The sequence below is a fragment of the Polyodon spathula genome, chromosome 5, assembly GCF_017654505.1.
Source record: "Polyodon spathula isolate WHYD16114869_AA chromosome 5, ASM1765450v1, whole genome shotgun sequence".
In the NCBI taxonomy this organism is placed as follows: domain Eukaryota; kingdom Metazoa; phylum Chordata; class Actinopteri; order Acipenseriformes; family Polyodontidae; genus Polyodon; species Polyodon spathula.
Genome location: NC_054538.1, coordinates 58,740,280 through 58,761,836, shown reverse-complemented (window position 1 = coordinate 58,761,836; position 21,557 = coordinate 58,740,280). Strand labels below are relative to the sequence as shown.

The window sequence follows — 21,557 nt, the reverse complement described above, 5'->3', positions numbered from 1 at the left end:
ACCACTCTCCACAGATGGATTTAACTGCTGTCATTTTACCTTAGGGATCTGGTTACATTTCAGCAGACTTTCACAAATTTTTTTCAAAATACTGCACTGAGTGTTGTTCGTTGCCACAGGGGATGCATTTTATTTCATTTGTGAGAATAATTGGCCTATAGTAAGAAACACAGAAGATATCCTCAGTAGAACATTTACATTTGAATGACCAAGGCAACAGAGCACAAAGGGCACAGAATACATGTTTCGTTTTTTTTTTGTTTGTTTTTGGGGGGGGGGGGGGTTAAGTTTATTATTAACAAGTGGGCAAGTACGTGTCATGCAGTACAACTTTTATTTTATAAAGCAGTCTATTTTTATTTCTGGCAGTCCTATGTTATTAAATTAACTACCGCCACCTTAATATTCATTTTGTTTTCAATTGTGAGCAAACAAAAAAGTATATCATATGCACATTAGAAAAAGCAAGTTAAAATAAGAACTAAAAGAACTGCTCCAGTTCTTTTAAACAAGGCTAATCCTTAAATTGTAAATTGACTCACAAGCAAGGGTGTTTCACATTTTCTGTAAATTCGAGACCTCATAGGGAGCAATGTTAAACGGTTTCTTGCCTCAGAGTTGTTGTTTTTTTTGTTACCTAATGAAGAGCCAATGGTGAGAATAGGAGCACTGCCTGTATTTTATGTATTTTGAATTTATTATGAGGACTCATACAATTATATTCAGCACTTGTTTGGTGCCGCCACCAGTACATAATATTTTATAATATTTTATTGCATGTCATATTTAATACAGATTTAGTTTTTATATTCAATTTCAGTAACCTAATGTGACCTTTTTTTTTTTTTAAATTCACAAAAAAGGGTTACATTAGGATTGAGGCACATGTCGTGCTGTCCTCTTTGAAATGTTCAGCTTTAATTAATTATCTTCAGTATAACACTTTCAAATGTATAAAAAGGTAAAAACACCCTACTGTTTAGAGATGAACATTTGGAGATGATATAAATAACAGCAGTGGATATCCGATTGATATCTTGTGTATACTGCACAGCAGCTAACACGCAATCAACAGTGAGAGTTGTTACTGATATATCCTTGCTAAAGCTAATCTGCATGTTCAAAAATCACAGCAATTCTCACACCAAAACTGAACGCAATAAAGGCTCCTGGCGTCTTTGGATGCAAAAGTTGTTTTTTTCTACCCCTCAAAAAGCACCCAAGCAGATCTATTAAAAGTACTTCACAGGATGCTCACTGCTCACTGCGGAGCTTCATGAAACCAGACCAAAGTTTAATTCTAAACGAACATGCTGGGATGAGCCGCAGGGAGCAACGAGGCTTCACAGGGCAGGAGCTGAAAAAGTTAGTGACCGTATCAGGAAAATGAGCAGGGAAATGGCACAGACATCAAGGACAAAGACGCTTTAAAAAAAAAAAAAGGAAAAAGGATTAGCACTTTACTGCAAAGCTTACATTTCAAAAGACTTTAAATGACAGGGAGATGAAAAAAAAAAAGAACTGGGCCTATAAATTAGACATTCTTGAATAAAAATAAAAATATTTTTAAATGTAGAGAAAAAAATACTACTACCTCACTTTAATTAATGTATGTATAAATATTTGTAACACTGTAAAAGGCTGGTGTTTGAAACCAGTACAAGCCTTTTAAACTGTGCAATTTATACATTTTACAGGTGGTATGGTACACATTTTTAACTCATCAAATGTCACACCAGTAACAATTTGGACACCCTTAGGACATACCTAGTGCAATTTCCCATTAGTTGGTGATAGAACTAGATAAAGTGTGATGAATTCCACACGTTTCCTAAACTTGAAAGCTGTAAGTACGTATGATTGATTTGGTTTTGTTTTAGTGGCATTGATATATGACTGCAGTTAAATTAAAGTTTATCCAAACAATATTACTGGCAGATGTAAACTGTATTTTTAAACAATATAACAATATAAATTAATGACAGGTTGGAGATAAAAAGCTTTTTCAAGCTCACATACCCATCTTAGATTAGTACTGTTATTATTGCATCAGTGTTCTTGTTCAACACAACATTCATATTTTAAAAGCATTTTCAACAACAATCATCTGATACACCAAATGCAGACTAAAGCCTGAAGCCATGTGCATTCTTGACAGAAGATACCATTTATTCCACAAAAAGGATTTTTGAATGCAAACAAAATATGCTTACATACTATACAGTTCAAATTATGCGGTCTGGGAGCATGATTTGATGTGCACTGTAAAACAACGCATGCTTAAAGCAAATATTTAGTTCCAGGTTGAAACTCAAACCTGTACTGTTGGGGGTGCTTGAGGACAAGGGTTAAAAACCACTGAGGTGTATGCTATGCTGAAGTCTACATAATTAGTTAATTATTGTGTGTAAAGCTGCAATTTGCCAGGTGTAGTAGCCTTATTAAGGATTAAAATAGGTTCATAAGTCCTGTGAAGTTGCATAAAGGCATGATATAATCAGTAATCAAATGGGTATGATAAAACATATTTTGCAAGTTAGAAAGGCCAGCTTTTTAACATTAATTGAATTGAATTAAATATTATTATATGATTAAATCAGAGAAGATGTGAGACAACCTAAAGTCAGATTAGTACAAAATAGCCCTAACCAAACCTTTGCTTCCAGAAAGAATGTGATCCAATCTGGATTAAACTGATTTCAATTAAGATACATCACTGTATTCAGGTTTTTGCGTCATCTACTGTACTTGTAATCAGAGACCCTCTGAGGAAAACCTATTGTGTGCAAATCATCATGAGAGATTAAAAAACAAACACTGCTAAAGATTAAACTGTACATAGTACGAATGAATAAACTAATACATAAATAAATAAATAGCGTTGCACTGACATATTTGAACTCATTTCAGTAGTTTAGCTGTACTAAATTGTACTGGCTACAGTTAAACCTACTGAACACATGAAAAATTGTATATTTATTTAACTTCAAATATTGAGGTAGAACTATAAGAACCCAGGTCAAAACATTTTGGTAATGTCAAGCGATTTATAAAAGATGGTAGTATTACAGCCATCACTGTTTAGACTGAATAGACCCTGTTATCTGTTTTTCTACATTAGGACTCCAACAAACTAATTATTAAAAAAAAAAAAAAAAAAAAAAAAAGTAGTTTATGCATTTAATTTCCAAAGAAATGCTAAGTTCCGAAGAGAAAATGAAAAATGCCAACAGCTACAGTATGATTAACAGGCTCTGAGATAATAAAGAAGTAGTTTGTCTATCTGCTAAAACATTTAGCAGGAAAACAGTAGACCAATTAAATGAACAACTGCATGAAGAACAGAAGAATGGCTGAATATCTAGATTATTGTTCTTCAGTCACCTCTTCTTTTTGTGTTTCTCGGGACAGTCAGCAAGCAGGTCTTTTTGTTTGTTAAGTTCTATCTGATCTGATAAGCAGCTTTTGTTTACACGGTCATTAGCCCCAGGGAAGAAGAGCAAGTCATGATTACACCAGGAGGCACCTCGCAAGTGATGAGGCAGCCCTTCTCACAGTTACCAACGCCAGAGAAAACAAAAAGCAGCTGAGGTAGCTATTTGTGTGGCTTCTTCTACATAAACACACAAGAGCAGACAACAAAAATACCTTTCCGCCTGGGTTCCCCGGCTTCCCTGTCAGTAGGATGTGTGCTTGATGAGTGTTTACTGGGCATTTATTACAGATCTCTAGAGAAAATCCATTAATTTTGAAACTACCAAGGCCCAGTGGCACTCCTAAACCCTTCAATGGGGTTAACACTTAACAGATGTAATCTGCATTTAAAAAAAAAAAAAAAAAAGCACCCACTGACAGGTTTAAGAATGTAAAGATTCACAACTTTTTGTTGATTCTCAAAATGGAAGGTTTTAGAACTCTAGAAAGCCAATATTTGAAATATAAATTGTATATAAAGTTTATTTTATATTGGACGTGCAAATATGATTGGGTCTTCCTTAAATTGTTGTCTCTATAGGATGTTTAATTGAATGTAAAAAAAAAATCTGAGAAAATATATACAGTATGAAGTTACAGCAAACTGTCCTATATTGTATCATGCACTTAAATGTGCCAATCAGTTTGTACCTTAGCTATTGACATATATCATATTAGCCATGCCACTCAATTTTGAAAGTAAACACATGGACTGGAAATGGACAACAAAAATAACCATCTAAAGTATTCCTAGATGTTATGTTTATTTCAGAATTCAGTGGCTTCTGTCTCTGTACAGGGATTCCTAGTAGATTGCTCATATTTTAATAAAATGCAATTTCTTCCTCACAAGGACTATTACCGTCTGTTCACTGTTCATCTCTTCTTGCACAGTCTAAAAATCATAGTTCTGTATATAGGTTTTGGCGGCACCTATCTACTCTGCAGCAAGAACATACAAGACTGGCTTCTTGATTCTGGTCCCTCTAGTCTTTTAATTTCTATTTCATTTTTATCTCTTTTTGCAGAGAGTCAGACAACTTGTACTTATTAAAAAACAGTCCCACTGGGTCAATCGAAGACAAAGTTGATGTCTTTGTATGGGTATTGCCTTTTTTTTTAATTCCATAGGTGGTCCAGTAGCAGTAAATAAATAAATTCAGATTACATTGTTTTATTTATACAGTCACCTTTCATAAAGAACAATAAAAGCCATTTGGCGATTTAAATATCAGCTAAAAACTTAAACTTCTACTTCAGCTGATACTTAAATCGCCAAATGGCTTGAGGTCTCAAAGCTGGGAAGGATGAACAAGCTGTGGAGTGATGTTCAAATATATTTAAAGGGTTATCGCTGTCAAAAGGTACGAAAACATTCTTGTCCACACTTAACAAAACCAAGTGGCTTAATGAACTGGGATATGCCTTCCTTCCTTCAGACAAAAAGCTAATCTGGACTCTTCAAAGGAAAGTCTGTTGTCAAAACACATGCAGATATGCCAGCTAATATCTATGCATGCTTGGGAAATGCCACAAACAGAAAATCTCTACAGCAGACTTCTACGAACTTAAGATAACAGAAACTGGACACTATCTTCTTTATGACCACTGAGCAGCTTTGTCAAAGTGGACAGCTTGACCAAGATATGTTGACAGATATACTAAGGTTTCATCAAAAAAAGGAAACTGCCTTAGGTCTAAAACAAATGGATACAAGAATGTGTGTAAGGTATCTTATTTTGTACACTTTTTACATTTAGACTAATAATATTGAATATGTTTGTTTGTGGGATGCTCATTTTCATGTTTTATACAACATATAACATATGTGATATTTTTTCACTCATATGTACTGTTGAAAAGCTATGCTGAATTATATAGTCCAAGCACTGGTGGCTCAGCCTATGTTATGTTAAACATAACATCTTTATTTTTGCCACTGAAGTGAAAATGTGATCATTCTAATAACCACAATTAACTTCTGGTCTGAGACAGAGAGAGAGAGAGCCTTGTTCTTTAGTGATATCTACTAATGTGTATTCAATTAACATTTGGAGCCAGCACTGCTCTTATCTGCTTGTGCTCGCCTTCCACTTTGATAGGGAATAATCCTACAATCCTTACTAGAACAGTACAGTGGATAAAAGATCAAATAAAGAGAGGCTAAAATGAAGAGACGATCAGCAAATACCACTACTTCTGGCAGAGAAATGGGCATGGAGTAGCCTTTAAAAAAAAACACACAAATTTACAAGGACTCCACATATACAATATGTTTACATTTTGTTATTTTATTATTGTTGTTGTTAATAATAATAATAATAAATAATAATAATAATAATAATAATAATAATAATAATAATAATAATAAGTTAATACAGACCTCTTTGTCCAGTCAATTAGCAAAGCCCCAGGGTAAAAAAAGAAAATACCAAAAGGCTTCTAATACTGTGAAACTGTCCAATTTTGTACTTAAAACAGCCTTAAATGAAACCTTAATCATAATATGCAAGCATTACAAAATATTGTTTATAAGTCACTGTTTAATTTCTAACCAAACAGCTACTTGATGTATTGGGAAATGTGGGTTCCAAGGACAGATGGCACAAAAATCTGAAATAAACATGAAAAAAAAAATCAAAATAATAAAAATATAATAATATGGTGACTATTTTGGTCACCCATTCCAAATTCATGGATTTTCTTACATCTTAAAAAACATGTTATTCCACAAAGATGCTGTGTACAGTAAAAACATAGGTCTCAAGTGAGGGGAGTTGCTTCACAATAGCACAGCTAGCTCCTGCATGTATTATAGAGTGAAACAGCTTTTTTTCAGTTTTTAAACTGAGCAAGATGCTAATAATAAACCCTGGTGGAGTCACATTTTCATCTTGCTTTCTTTTGCTCCCTCTAGTGACGGTAATTTACGCTGCCTCGTTATCCAGTAACCTTAGCTCAGTGAGAGAGAGAGCAAAGTAAGCCCCTCCCATTGGTGACATCGGTGCTGTAGTGAAGCACGGCTTGCTGCAGTTTCACCTTCAGACTTGTGGTGAGCTCTATGTAAGTAAATGCTCCCTTCTCCCACTCTTTCCTAGTGCTAGTGAAGTGTGCAGACACATGCACACACATTACAATTACTACTAGAACTATTCATCTATCTTCTAGCTGTTACTTACTTTGTGCTTTCTGCTTTTGAAACTGAAGATTGAGGGCTCTGTTAATGCGGACTCCTTTTTTTCTGGATTTATTATCGTGGCTGCATTTTTAAACAGGATTTTACTTTTTTTTCTTGATCATCGGGTAAGTGTTTTTTAAGTTTTTTTGTGTTGTTTTCCTTTAAAAAAAAGGGGGGGGGGGCAGTTACTTTGAATTTATTTTATTTGAAGAAAAAAAAAAAACATTCAAGGCACTGCCATTGGTACCCTACATACATTACCACTGTATAGATCACTTCTAGATTCAGCAATGGAAAACATACTTAATATAACTAACAGTATAGCAGAGAATCCTAGGTATTGCATGCATGAAATTCTGCAAATTGCTTTATAAAAATAAACACAAAAACAAAAAACAAACAAACATTGAACATCATTGCATTTTATTTGGATTTGCATAGACACTAAGTAAATGTTATATTTTTCTCTTTAGTGCAGTTAGGGAATAGGCAGATGTTTTATTTAATACTTTTTTATATAGCCAATTTGTTTCCTGAATATATACCTTAAATTATAGCAATGCTGTAATTTTTCTTTAAACTTGAGCTATGTGTCGTATGATTCCTTAATAGGTAATTTCTCATCTCAGAAAGGAAATCAGTAAACCTTCATCACATGTAATGGGACATGACGAATACACATCTTGCTCAGTTAGATGATCTATTTTTCAGAACAATTACCAATCTTTAGCAATGTAACAAGTACAGTCTGTATGTAGAGCATCAATTACTTCTTTACTTCTGCTTACATGTCCTGGCAGACAAAAGAAACTGGTTTAGATTTTGGTTCCCTATCAGTTTGATGAATTTTGACCCCCCCCCCCCCCCCCCCCCCCCCCCCAATAACAATATATATATATATATATATATATATATATATATATATATATATATATATATATATATATATATATATATATATATAAACACACTATCGTGTCATAATAATGCATGCCTTCTAATTCCCAGGGTAATCTTAAAATTCATAGCCTGGGTAGATGTACTGTGTGACTGGCATGATGATTAACAAGACTTGGGAGAGAAAGAAACAGATGTTTGGAGCTGTTTTACGAGATTAGAAAAGTCAGACAAACGTAGATTTTATATGTCATCTGGCCTTGTGGTACTAAAATAAAGGTGTCTACTGAAAAAAAAAAAAAAAAAAAACGTTTTAATAGACTGTTGACTGGAGTCATTCCTGAACCAGCTTTTTTTTTTAATTTAAAATTTTAGAGATCTGCAGGAGTACATTTAACAGCATTTGTTTAACTGTAGGATTTAAAAAGTTCCCACCCAAGTTTACCAAGCAATCCCTATTATAAACGCTATTTTATTTTCTTCAGATTTAGCCAATGTAGTATTTATTAATTTTGTCGTACAGGCGAATGTTAAAAACGCTTATCAACAGTATGGGGATGCAAGCTGGCTACTTCATGTGAATGTGTGTGGTACAATTTGTATTTGTTAAATGTAGACACAGCTCTGTTTGTTCCATCAGCCTTCTGCTGGGGTAACTCTAGCTTGGATATGAGTTAGTCTTTTATCTGATAGATTAGATCAGTTTAGACATCTATATTAAAACAGATTCAAGAACTGTAATTCTAAGCTTGTTATGTCCATACTGTACCAGCCCGAATCAGAATGCTACTCTGGCACAAACTACCCAGGACAAATTGCATTTTAAGCTTTCTATTAATAAGGATCATCACAAGTGTTATATTCATTTTTGCAGGACGGAAAACCACACATGTGTTTGATAATCACAGTTAGGACAGCATTGTGTATTGCAAGCACAGTGTATTTTTTTGCATAACAATGGGGGTGAACTAGTTTAGGGTACTTGTGTATTGCAGAAACTGATAAAATGAAGACTTCCAATGTTCTGCTGAAAGGGTGTTAAATGCGAATTAGTCCATTCCATGTTTTAGAGTGCACTTGTATAGAAAAAACGAAAACTTTTTTTTTTTTTTTAGCACCTTTTCCCAGAACAGTTTTTTTTTTTTTTTTTTTTTTTTAAATACACACATTTCCTTATTTTAGAACAAGAAGGTGTGAAATGTATTTGGACAAGACCAGTTTAGTTCTTTGGTATTAAACAATGTATTAATCATTATAAAACACAGGGATAGCAAAATACATTTCAGATGTAGTATTTTTCTATAACTTATTCATACTCAGTCTCTAATTACAGCTTTATAAGACTTGATATAAAACTCACTATGCTTAATACATTTGTAAGTATTTATTACTAAAAAAATCAAATGCATGTCCCAATTACCTCATTTAAAACCGTAGTTCAAATTAAAAAAAAGAAAAGAAATGCAGTTCACTTTAGAGGTAATACTGAATATGCAAATACTAAGAGGAACACCAATTATTCAAGTCAACACGCAAACATGGGAAGTTCGGCTGAGTAAATACATTTTCTAACAGTTCAAGCTTTTTTTTTTTTTTTTTTTTGGGGCCTTTGCTGTTCTGCTCCATGGGAGGCTCTGTCGTAATTAATCCCGAGTAATGTGGACACCAGCAGTAACTGTCTGACCTGTAGCTCTTGAAAAGCTGGCTTCTTGCGGGGCTTACCACCCCCAAGTGGGCAAAAACTATGCAGCCACGACACAGCTCCTTTGCTCATTCAAAAGAAAACATCACTTTACCAGAAAGAGTAAACAAAAGAGAAATCCTCAGCCTCATCTGTTTAACACATTGCAGCAAGCTGCAGCGTGGTTTTATATTACCCGTAACTTATTTAGGGTTTAATTAGACCTATAAAACCATGGTTTATTTCTGTAGCTTCACCATTCATTTTAACACTTGTATCTGTAATTACAAATAAAGACTCACGCTTCTGGCCTCAACAAAAGACATTTAATTAAACCAGGGAGTACAATTCTAAGTTAGAAATGTATTACTGTTAGGTATTTTTTTTACTGCTGTCTGTAGAGGTACAATTATTTGTTTATAGATTAAAATCTGATTTAGCCCAGTATAGAACATTTTCTCAGAACAATATATATTCGCTTGTATGCCTCATTTATACAGCTAAAATAAGGAAAGTAATAGTTAAAGAGGAATCGGCCAGCTGCAACAGATCTAAAAACGTGTTTCATCCTTACACCAATGTTTATAGCACATAAAGCTTTGTGTTTTTGGAGCACGGTAATCTCCCAAACTAGTTAATACACACCAAAACACAAGGCCTAAAGAAGGATTAGCAACAGAAATTGGTAATCAGATTTTAAAAGTATGTCACCTATTGTCTGGAATCCACACCTTGACTGAGCTTTATATAAGCAAAACTTATACAGTAGTAATACCCTTTTGGGTAAAGAGTCAGGCACTTATTAAGGGGCTTCCCAGGTAAAATGATATTTAGGTTCCACAAAGTAGAAAAGATTGCCTGTAATTGACGAAACAAACCCTACCTTTGTTCTCTTCCCTTACTGCATAAATCCAGACAAGTTCTCCCCTAGACTGAAAAAAAGCTTCTCTGGCCACCTATGGTTAACAATTGGAATGCAATGTACATTTTTTTTGCACTTTAATACTACTTTATAGAAATAAACCCAAATCATCATTGGCCCACAAGTAAGTAACTACTGTTTAGTAGTCTGTTTATTTTAATTAAAAGACAACGTATACTGTACATATTTAATTATGTTTTTGGAAAATTATTAAAAAACTTGTTAAATAATCCGTACTGTGTACCACTTTTTTTTTTTTTTGTAACCCTTATAAAACACTTAAAGTAACCGTAAAACAAAAATAACACAAAATCTAGTTTAATCTTTGGGTGATATTTGGTATCATCTTACATTAAAAAAGAACAAGAAAAGAAAAAGATGGAACATTATAGGAATTAAATTTGTTCTCCATTTCCACTTTTCTTCCTCAGGTGTCTGACTGGTGTAAAATACTGGTGTTTAGATCTATTAGAGTTACTAATGTGCATTAGCCCACTTTAGAGTTCTACATAGTAGCTATCACATCTTTATTCACATTAAGTCTAATGCATTCTGATGAAAGATAAAGTCATGATGTACATTTTTGTTTTAGAGATGCTCGATTTAACTTTACAAGTACGGATAAATGAAGCAGAAGCAAGTTCACCCATTAGAAACCTCTGAGCATTAGCAGCCGTGCTCAGGAAAGTCTAAAGCCTGAGTTTTAGCAATAGAAATCTCTTATTTAGGGTACAAAAACATGTTTACATTTTCTATATACCTCCCAAGTTCCAGGCTGATCTAGAGGTCCTTCTGCTTGCCTTGTACTTAACAATGGAACAGACACTTTTGTGAAATTCGACGTTCGTGGATCATGCTGCCATTCAGGCAGGCCTTTTAGAAGGCACTCTGCTCTCAGTGTGAAACCAGTGAGCCTTGCTTAAAAAATACATACATACATACTTCAATGCAAATAAGTCCACATCAGCTGAAAAAAAGACTTAACAGACAACTGCATTTTTATCTCTTTTTAGTTTTACATTTTACCTGAATGCGTTCTTTCAGCTCATGACAGATAGCAAAAGCAGCTTTGAAACTAGTTTCTAAACTAAATTGGGGCATAAGGAGAACTGATGCACGAAAGGAAAATTAAGTTAAAAGTTACAAGGACATAAAGTTGAGAGTGGTTTAAACTATGTATGTTATTAAAATATATGTTACTGGCATTTGATTTGATTCACAAGAAAAACTCAAACCCTTATGTAAGCAGCTTTGATAGCAGGGCCGAAAGGAATCCAAGTTTTTTTTTTTTTTTTTTTTTTCCACTGGTTCCTGCTGTCTAAGCATCTGGAAGATACATGCTTATTTAGGCAAATAAAATCCAGGCAGTACAAATAACAAATATGTAAACTCATAGTTAATGTGTTTGTATTTATTATTATCGTCATTATTATCACCATCATCCTTATTTTACCATTATTATTATTATTATTATTATTATTATTATTATTATTATAATAATAATAATAATAATAATAATAATAATAATAATAATAATAATAATAATAATAATAATGTGTGGTTTGGCCATAAAATACAAGCTGAATTACAATTACAGGAATCCAACAGTTTAATTAGAAACATGAGACATACTTTTCATGCATGCTTGTTTGGAACAGTTCAATCACAGAGTTAGCTTTCATTATATTGAATGAATAGAGTTTAATAACTTAGAATGCATAGATTTTAACAACTTCATAATTAATTTAATTGGCAGACCAGGGGTCAAATTACAGATCACAAAGGAAACAACTGTCTTAAAACACAAAGTAATCAAATACCTTTATTTTTTTTAATACAGTATGAAAGCATTTTTAGCACATTGCCGTTTTCCTGTAGCAAAGCGAAGTCAACGTTGTGACTTTACTCAAATTAGTAAAGTCTTATTTTCTGGTTTGTGTATTTATTTTGTGTACAGTTGTGTAACAGACTTGTATGACAATACAATACAATTGTCAGATTACTTAAAAATTATAAATAAAAAAAAACCACTCAAAAGCTCAAAAAGGTGTTGTGAATGTGGTAAACTAATGTTTAATGACAGCAAAATATATTTAATTTAATTCAACTCATAAATCAGTTGATTCAGGAGTGAGGTTTCACCGAGCAAAAGCTTTCTAGAAATCCAAAACATTCAGCAACAGCAGCAGCCTTTCTTTAAGGGTTTTTTTTCATTTTTCATTTTGTCATAAATAGGTTCTGCTCTGTGCATGTCAGTAAACATTCAATTTAATAGAAAAGAACAAGAGAGCTCTGTTATTTAAATTACCCCAGCTGCATATTTAGTGTCCTAATAATCCCTTCATCACACATTAATTTAAAAAGTTTAAACTATTTCTGAAGATTAACTGTTTTCCAGTTTATTGCTTTTTTATAATCTTTAATTCCAAAGTGATCCTCTGGAAAGCAGACGTTGTTTGCTGCTGCTGGGCTGTTTTTTGTTTGTTTGTTTGTTTTTTTAATTGGGAGTCATTTCCCCCCCTTGCTTGATTAAATGATGGGTTTTGGGAAACTCAGGTATCATATTGAGGAGACTCCACTCACAAGCACTAAATGTACTGCAATTAACGGTCATTTGGCCCGTTTATGGCTCAGATTCCTATCTAAAAGTAGGTCTGAATTTATGAGACTGGAAGTGCCTCGGGCATGAATATTTTATTGACAGTTGGAACCATAGAGGAAAACAAATCCTTCAAATTGTTAATGTACAGTCAGGAAAGGGGGTGAAGTGAGACAAGAGGTCCTGTATTACAGTATTCATGTGGTCTGGAGTATACAGAACAAGGGGTGTGATCCTTTAACTTCCCAGCACTTTTTTCCCAGGTATCTCCAGTTCCTGTTTACATTTCCAATAATTTATAATTAAGGAGTGTATTGAGAACCACAGGCGCATACAGCCTGAAGCCTGGCTAGGGGGGGTTCTTTTTAAAAAATATATATATTTTTTTTATTTGTGCCTCAAACTTAAGTTCTTCCAAATCGCTATCCAGTGAACGTAGCATGACAAAGACTGAGCAAGGCAGCAGGAACCCCCTGTTTCTAATTGGATAGGATCTTTGTAGCTTTTGCTATGCAAAGACATTCTTTTCTGCCATCACTTTAAAAAAAAAGAGGGAGGGCAGGAGAGTGCACACAATCGCAGATGTGGAGAGTTGAAGGGAAGTTTTATAAAAATCCATAACAGTCAAGCTAATTTAGGTCTCAGAAACGGTGTCCACTTTCAGAGACATTCTGTCAAGCCTTTTATCCAAGTAAAGGGGATTTTTTTGGTACAGACAAAATTAATGAGCTGGGGTGTAAGAAAAAGGTTAGAAGTTTTCAAATCTGAAGGGAATTAAGTAAATACCATTAGCCACCTCAGTGTTTGGTCATTTCTCACCTATGGTACAGCAGATTGCTATCAAACAATACATAGAAAATGAGGTGTGTGTGTGTGTGTGTGTGTCTGTCTGTCTGTCTGTCTGTGTGTGTCTGTGTCTGTGTCTGTGTGTGTGTCCAGGAGAGATTCATAAATCTCTAATACTACAGTTTATATACCCTTGTCAACCCTTGCCAGCAGGTTTAACACATTTCCTGTAAGCCTAAAACACTTTGAAGTACATAGTAATAATCTGGCCAAATTTCAAAAGAATCATTACATTTCATTTTATGTTCTTTTATGCCACCTTGAAGATTCCATGTACTTTTCAGATGTCTCAGCAAACAATGCCTTTTTTGCTGAACATGATAACTTCTTTCTTTCTTTCTTTCTTTCTTTCTTTCTTTCTTTCTTTCTTTCTTTCTTTCTTTCTTAAAATGTAAGCTCAATAAAATCTGGTTAAATTGAAAATGTGCGTCTGGAAATGTTACCTGATGCTTGAAAGCAGGTGTCTTGAAAAAAAGATTCTAAAATTATTTGCAGGATGCCAGGTGCGTTTTTTCCGGGTAATAACGAGGGCTCTAACATCTATTATTCAGGACTCATTTTTCATAAAGACTAGTTTGATTTCTGGGACAGATGCTCTGCTTGCAGGATGCTATGTAATTACTGTGGGGAAAAGCAGAAGTGCAGTTGTAGCTCTCCAGTCAAGCCTTTCCATTTTGGTTAAATGCTATGCGTGTGCTTTGTGGCCACCTGACTACCTGACCTTGGAGAGTAAAAAGTCTTGTAATTACTGTCTTTGTCTCATTTAATTCACAGTGCTTTGTCACATTTACTTGCAAGCCTGAGCAAATTAATTTGTAAAAATCCTTTGGCCATATAAAATGAATGAACTTAAGAAGCTGAACTGTTAAAACATAAGGATACTTACATATCTGATACTACCAGGCAGCAGTAAAACAATACATTTTTTGATTTGTTGTTTGTAGTGAGGCTTACAGTATTACACAGTAAAAGCATTACAGTGACTGTCTGCCTGGTTCATTGACCTTTATGAAATCAATATGACGCCTTCTTGGTGTACCTCAGACTAACATATCAGATATTTACATAGTAATGACATCTCAGACATTTATTACCCTTCAATTGTACTTGTCAACAGCAATTGTTAGTTGGGATGATACATTCAGTTTTAATTATATCAAGATAAATTCTGTCACATTGTTAACTTTGTAAATTTATACATTGTTTATTCATAGGAGGACCGAGGTTGAAACAAAAGAGACAGAGAGAGAGAGCGAGAAAGCTGATAATCCCTTCAGTATGACAACAAGATGACTGTGAGGTTCTGGGCCTCTGGATTTAGTTTTTGTAACTCATGGCTAAGGAGTTTCTATTGATGAAGTGTAAAGTGAATGATTCCTGATACAAACACCTTGGACATTGTGACTTGGTGTGAAGAAAGAGAAAGGAACAGTTGGTCATGCCTACATGCCACTGTGTACATGTGGAGTAGGCATATTTGGGAGCTATCTACCCTGTGCATTTACAGTTGGATGATCCAGACCAAAAAACAAAAACAAAAAACTGGTTGCCGCTCTGAAGAGGACAGCATCAGTCAAGCCTCTAAAACATGAATGGTTTCCCCGAAGTGAAGCTGGAGTTGAATTTCTCGTTCACATTGCAGAAAAGAGCCTAAGAGTTACAAAAGGTCTTCTTTGGGTTAGGGTTGTTAACCACTACAAAAAAACCCCTCCACCTACTGGGTTTTCAATATTAACTGAATCGCTTTCTTGGACAGGTGCAGGAAGCTTAAGGTTTGTCTTCAAACAGAGGTGTTATTTATATACTTCTGTGCCATGGTAAACCCTTTCTTGGAATGATCACTAAGAATTGTGAGACTAGCCAGGAGATCAACAGTATAAACAAGGATCACCTGTGCAACCACTGTGAGTGCAGGAAATAACCAGAGACTGGACCATACTGTTTAAAAGCCCTGTCTTACAAGCTGACATTTATCTGCATTGGATTTCCGTGAGCACAAGAGTTGCTAACACCTTTAAATCAGGTATGACAAATATTGATCTTTTTCCTTTTTATACTTGAGGGACTACAAAACAGTTTATAATCAAATCTGCTGAAAAAGAGGTCATGACAGGAATACAGATGTGGAGTAATACATCTGTGTTTGACTAATTAAAAGAAAAAAGAAATCAGGCTGTCAATTTGCTTCACAAACATATCTTCATTAAACACCTCACCACAAAACATGTTCACACATTCAGCTTCATATTTATCTGATAACTGATGCACTCTATATTTAACTGTATCTTTGTCCTCTATTTTTCCATTTATTTTGTTAATTTTAATTTAACATACTGTTTACATTCTGCTAATGTGATTCTTGGCTTATTACAAGCATTTGCATTTAAAAATTGTACTGCATATCAAGATTAAAATAGTAGTTTTTTTAAACAACACTTTTACACAATCCTAACCCCTTAATCAATTATGTCACTTTAAATTGATTGGTTCATGATTCCCCCATTGTCCCTCAGCGTGCCTCTGTTAAACCTAAAGGGGTTTTTCTTCCAGCAGAAATAAGTGTTGAGCAGAGCAATTAGTTAAAACCTGTTCGACCATCTCTCAAAACATCCAAAATATTGCCCTAAAAGCTGCCACTTTTTTAATTGTTTCAGGAATCCAAGCCAGACAATATGTGTGCTAGGCTTAAGACTTAACTGCAAACAAAACACAAGTTATGGGCTTCTGCCGGTCTACAAACAGGGTTTATTTTACCACACCATATTAACAGTTATCGACTGAGTTCCCGTTGGCTTTGTCACTAAAAGTTGCTGTGAAGCACTACAGTGAGGCAAGTAGATTTGCTGTTACACACTACTAACTTCAGAGCTACGTATTGCAGTATCCGAGCAAAAAAATAAAAGTCTGGGCTTGATTCAATATTACGATTATAGCCATTAGAGAATTCTAAACTAAACAGCTACTTGAAAGAACTGCAGGAACCACTCAAGCTATTAAAGCTTAACCCTTCATCCAGTTAAAGGGCTAGCTATTTTTTTTTTTACTTTAGATTTTAGAGAAAATATCTGAGGCAACAAAATGATCCAGCAAGATATTTTTTGTTTGTAGTCTACAGGTTTCTGATTACATTTTACCCCTGAATTCCCCATGTATTAATCTCTTCTTCCTTTTCTCATTCTCCAGTGTGTTAAGAAATATCCAGCTGGCCTAAAATGTCACCATTAAGAATGAGCTACCAGCACAAGAGATTCCTTCTCTTATGGATCCAAATAGGACTGTGTCTCGGTTTGATAGGTCAGTCCGTCAGCGCTGCTTCCTGCCCCAAGTCGTGTCGCTGTGATGAAACCTTCATTTATTGCAATGACCGAGGTCTGACGTCCATTCCCAGTGGAATTCCTGAGGATGCTACAACCCTCTACCTGCAGAACAACCGGATAAACAATGCAGGGATTCCAGCAGGACTGCGGAATTTGAACAAAGTGGAAAGAATTTACCTCTATTGCAACAACTTGGACGAGTTTCCAACTAACTTGCCAAAATATGTCAAGGAACTTCACTTGCAGGAAAATAATATTAGGACTATCACACACAACTCGCTGGCTCAGATTCCTTACATAGAGGAGCTCCATATGGACGATAACTCTGTTTCGGCAGTCAGTATAGAGGAAGGGGCATTTCAAGACAGCAACCACCTTCGACTTCTGTTCCTGTCTAGGAATCACCTTAGCACCATCCCTGTAGGTCTCCCAACATCCATCGAAGAGTTAAGATTTGATGATAACCGTATTTCTATCATAACTGAGCAGTCCTTACAGGATCTTATAAACTTGAAACGCCTAGTCTTAGATGGAAACCTCTTAAACAATCATGGAGTAGGAGAGATGGCATTTATGAACCTTGTTAACTTAACTGAGCTGTCTTTGGTTCGCAACTCTCTCACAGCTCCACCAAGCAACCTGCCAAGCACTTCCCTAAAAAAACTAAATCTCCAGGAAAACCACATCAACCGGGTGCCAGCCAATGCATTCTCTTATCTCAGACAACTATACCGCTTGGATTTATCCAGCAACAACTTGAGCAGTTTGCCCCTGGGTGTCTTCAATGATCTAGACAACCTAACCCAGTTATTGTTGCGCACTAATCCTTGGTACTGTGACTGCAGAATGATATGGGTGCGGGATTGGTTGCGTAGCTTGTCAGCTAGGGTAAATGTACGCGGGTTAATGTGCCAAGCACCCGACAAAGTCAAAGGGATGGCTATTAAAGACCTTGCTACCAATTTGTTTGACTGCAAAGAGCCAGAAATATTCCCCACTGTTCAAACCACAACTGTGGTTTCAAACACACTGCCAACTTTCAGAGGCCAGTGGCCTGCATCTGTGACCAAAAGGCCAGCAGTCAAAAGACCTGACTTGAACAAGATCTATCAGACCACAACACCGCCAACCAGGAAAATCATTACAATAAGTGTGAAATCTATCAGCCCTGAAACTGTTCACATTTCCTGGAAAGTCGCACAGCCTCTAACAGCCTTACGACTCAGCTGGCTGAAGACAGGCCACAACCCTGCTTTTGGTTCCATCACTGAAACTATTGTGCAAGGATATACAACCGAGTATTTACTCACAGCACTGGAGCCAGAGTCTTCATACCGGATATGCATGGTTCCTATGGAAACCAATAATTTATATCTGTCTGATGAAACGCCTGTCTGTATACAAACTGAGACTGCATCTCTAAAAATGTACAACCCCACAACAACTCTGAACCGGGAGCAAGAGAAAGAACCTTACAAAAACTCCAGCTTGCCTTTGGCAGCTATAATAGGAGGAGCTGTGGCACTTTTGGCAATTATAATGCTAGCATTGGTTTGCTGGTATGTTCACAGAAACGGCTCTCTGTTTTCAAGGAACTGTGCATACAACAAAGGCCGTAGAAGAAAGGATGACTATGCTGAGGCTGGAACTAAGAAGGACAACTCTATCTTAGAAATTAGAGAGACTTCTTTTCAAATGATACCAATAAACAATGAGCCAGTGTCAGTGTCTAAGGAGGATTTTGTAATACATACCATATTCCCACCTAATGGCTTGAGCCTATATAAGAACAATCACAGTGAAACCAGCAGTAGCAACAGAAGCTATAGAGACAGTGGAATTCCAGATTCAGATCATTCTCATTCATGATAATGAATGGCATATTTTAAAACTTTTTAATAAAAAATATGGGACTTGAAAATTGGTCGCTCTTCAATTGCAAAACACTGGATTTTAAAAGACTGAAGAAATGTTCTGTACATTTGCCATATAATTTATATTTAAGAACTTTTTATTAAAAGTTTTAAATTACAGGTTATCACTGGACTGTGAGGGGACGTCTGGTCACTAATTACAATTCTATATTTTAGAAATTTGTAGTAATTTGTACTGTATTTTCTTTGCTTAAGGCTTCAGACCAATTAAATGTTGTGTTCTGAACTATAACGACTTGTCAACTGTGAAAGTGGATTTTTTTTTCTTATTGTGTTGAACAATCAGACTTTTTAAAAATGACATTTGAGAACCTTGTAGTATAAGCACAGGTCATTTTTTACTTGGTTGGTATTGTAACAACAAAACACAACAATACACTACAGTCAAAAGGGTCCGTTGCAGGGGGACCACAGAAAAAGAACTACAATCACATCTGAGCTCAGATCTTCACCAGACAGGTTGTGATGGGCAACACAATGTACTGAAAAGGGATTTTTTATAAGAATCTATGTTGCAGTATAAATAAACATCAGACATTTTCTGCCTTGGAGTGGCAGTGCAAAGATCCATACCTGTCATTGCCTGAGGTTACAGAATTAACTAAGCACACAGGCTAACACAACCGAAAACCTACCACAAACTGGAAAATGACAAGCAGATACAGCGGTCGTTAAAACAAAGTATAACAGCTCACACAGGTGATATTGCAATGCAACATTTTGTGTACAATATGTAATAGCTAGGACAAAAAACAGACATATAAAAGCAAAATATTGCATTCTGGCTTTTTTTAAAAAATAAAGTGTCAGCCGATTCTTTTGGTTCTCTTTTTTTTTTTTTTTTTACCAAGCCACTTTTTTGTTGCCACAATTTAAATGTTCTTTACAACTGAAAACCAAAGTGCACTGTATGCCCTTTGGCCAGTTTTGTATGTGCCTTGATCCAATGCTTATTGTATTTAGCTTTTTAAAAATCAGTGACTTAACTTTTTTTCATACACACTTGAATATGAGAAAATTTTGGTCATATTGCCGAATAAAAGTGAATAAAAACAAACTCTGTTGTTCTGGATTTACTGCTGCAATGTTTCGCTTCTAGGCATCCTGGATACTGGTTCTGAATACAAAAATCTCTCCTTAAATAACAAAAAAATATTTTGGCAGCAATTACTTTTCAGTCTGCAGACCTCAATTGGTCTTTTGTCTGCAAAGCTTTGTAATGCATCAAAGATCCGGATAAAGTGTGCGATACTATTCAATACCAGAGTTAGATTACTAGAAATAACAACATGATACTCAATTAGATTTACCCCCCAGGCACAAGAAAATTGTGTGACTTGATGTGTGGCCGGCATTCATGGTACAGACTCATACTGTGCTTGTACCATAGTGTCACTGAGCTTTAAGTGTATCCAAGAGTAATTTGCAAACCTATTTTACAACCGATAAAGGCTTAGCAGAAAGATCAAGGACTAAGTGCCGAAAAATTATGTAAAATTATTTTATTTGATCAATTTGGTAAATTATGCATGTAATTTGATGCACCTACGACAGTGGTGCTACGCTTACCAGTCTTAAGAAAGAGCAGTAATAAGATGTATGAAATGCATTTCCGAAAACAAACCATTCTGCGGGATTAAAAGCAGGCCTGATGAAAATAATCCTCACTAACCGATCTTTAACCTAAAACATATCAAATATATTTAAATAAAAAACCCTGAAATAATTTGTGAAAATGCTAACTTTACTGTAGGGAGCTTATATTAGAATTTAAACATTTTGATACTCATTAATTCACTGATGTCCATTCTGATAAACCACTGTAAAGCTACAAGCAAAATTTAACACAGCCTCATTTACAGCAGAATGGCTAACAGTTGCTGCTGCCTTACTGTGGTTACCAAGCAATAGATTTTAGTAGCTGGCTGGAGATAATCAATCAGTGCTTTTGGCCTTGTGAATTAAGGTTCCACTCTAATTATAAAGCCATGTCAATGGATGAGATCATACTGTAGAAATTTCATTAGAGGAAAAATGTCTTAACAGCTACTGAGAAGCCCATGCCTCAGTGGTACTAATGGAAGTTAAGGTTAGGTGTACATGACTGGTGACTTCAAAGTTTGTCGGTTCAGAATATTTTTAACATAAAGTAAATGTTCTTTTTCTCTGCAAAGTAGTTTTCTTTATTTAACCTCTATATCTATCTGTAGCCTTGAAAATTGTAAATTGATGTAAATATAAAAACACAACTTCATTAACTTACCTTAATTTCTTCATGCAAATAATTCAGTTAAGACATTTTAGAGCTCATTAATTAAACAGCTGTTCAGAATATTATAATACTTATATATATATAATATATATATATATATATATATATATATATATATATATATATATATATATATATGTCCTTGAGCAATTTGTTCTACAATTTAGACATTATGTGAATACAATCAATTTTTGGTTGAGAAAAATGCAACATTTTAACAATGTTACAGTCTGGGAAGCTGCTACTCCTGATGTCGTTACTATATCTACAGTGTTCGCTGAGTCTCCTCCCACTAGTAAAGGTTATTACAGGCTGCTTATTTTCTGTGAATCTTCCTTTCTATCTCTTGTGCTCTCCTTTCCACAGACACGCTCCCTAAACATTTTAAAATAAAAAAAATTGTCCAGAAGTAGATTTAAAAAATAAATAAATTGTAC

At 35.0% G+C, this 21,557-nt stretch overlaps 1 protein-coding gene and 1 long non-coding RNA gene across 2 annotated transcripts in view; one reads left to right on the top strand and one right to left on the bottom strand.

Moving 5' to 3' along the window:
• Window positions 1-21,557, bottom strand: part of LOC121316105 — a 149,857-nt gene that overhangs the window by 56,678 nt on the left and 71,622 nt on the right. The window lies entirely within an intron of this gene.
• LOC121316104 (leucine-rich repeat transmembrane protein FLRT3-like) lies at window positions 6,525-19,879 on the top strand. Its single transcript, XM_041250877.1, has 3 exons — window positions 6,525-6,777; window positions 14,812-15,620; window positions 16,781-19,879. Exon 3 carries the CDS (start codon window positions 16,810-16,812, stop codon window positions 18,781-18,783), a length of 1,974 nt encoding a protein of 657 aa, XP_041106811.1. The 5' UTR covers window positions 6,525-6,777; window positions 14,812-15,620; window positions 16,781-16,809; the 3' UTR covers window positions 18,784-19,879.

Coding starts and splice junctions, on each gene's coding strand:
- LOC121316104 (XM_041250877.1), top strand. CDS start 16,810: ATGTCACCATTAAGAATGAGCTACCAGCACAAGAGATTCCTTCTCTTA.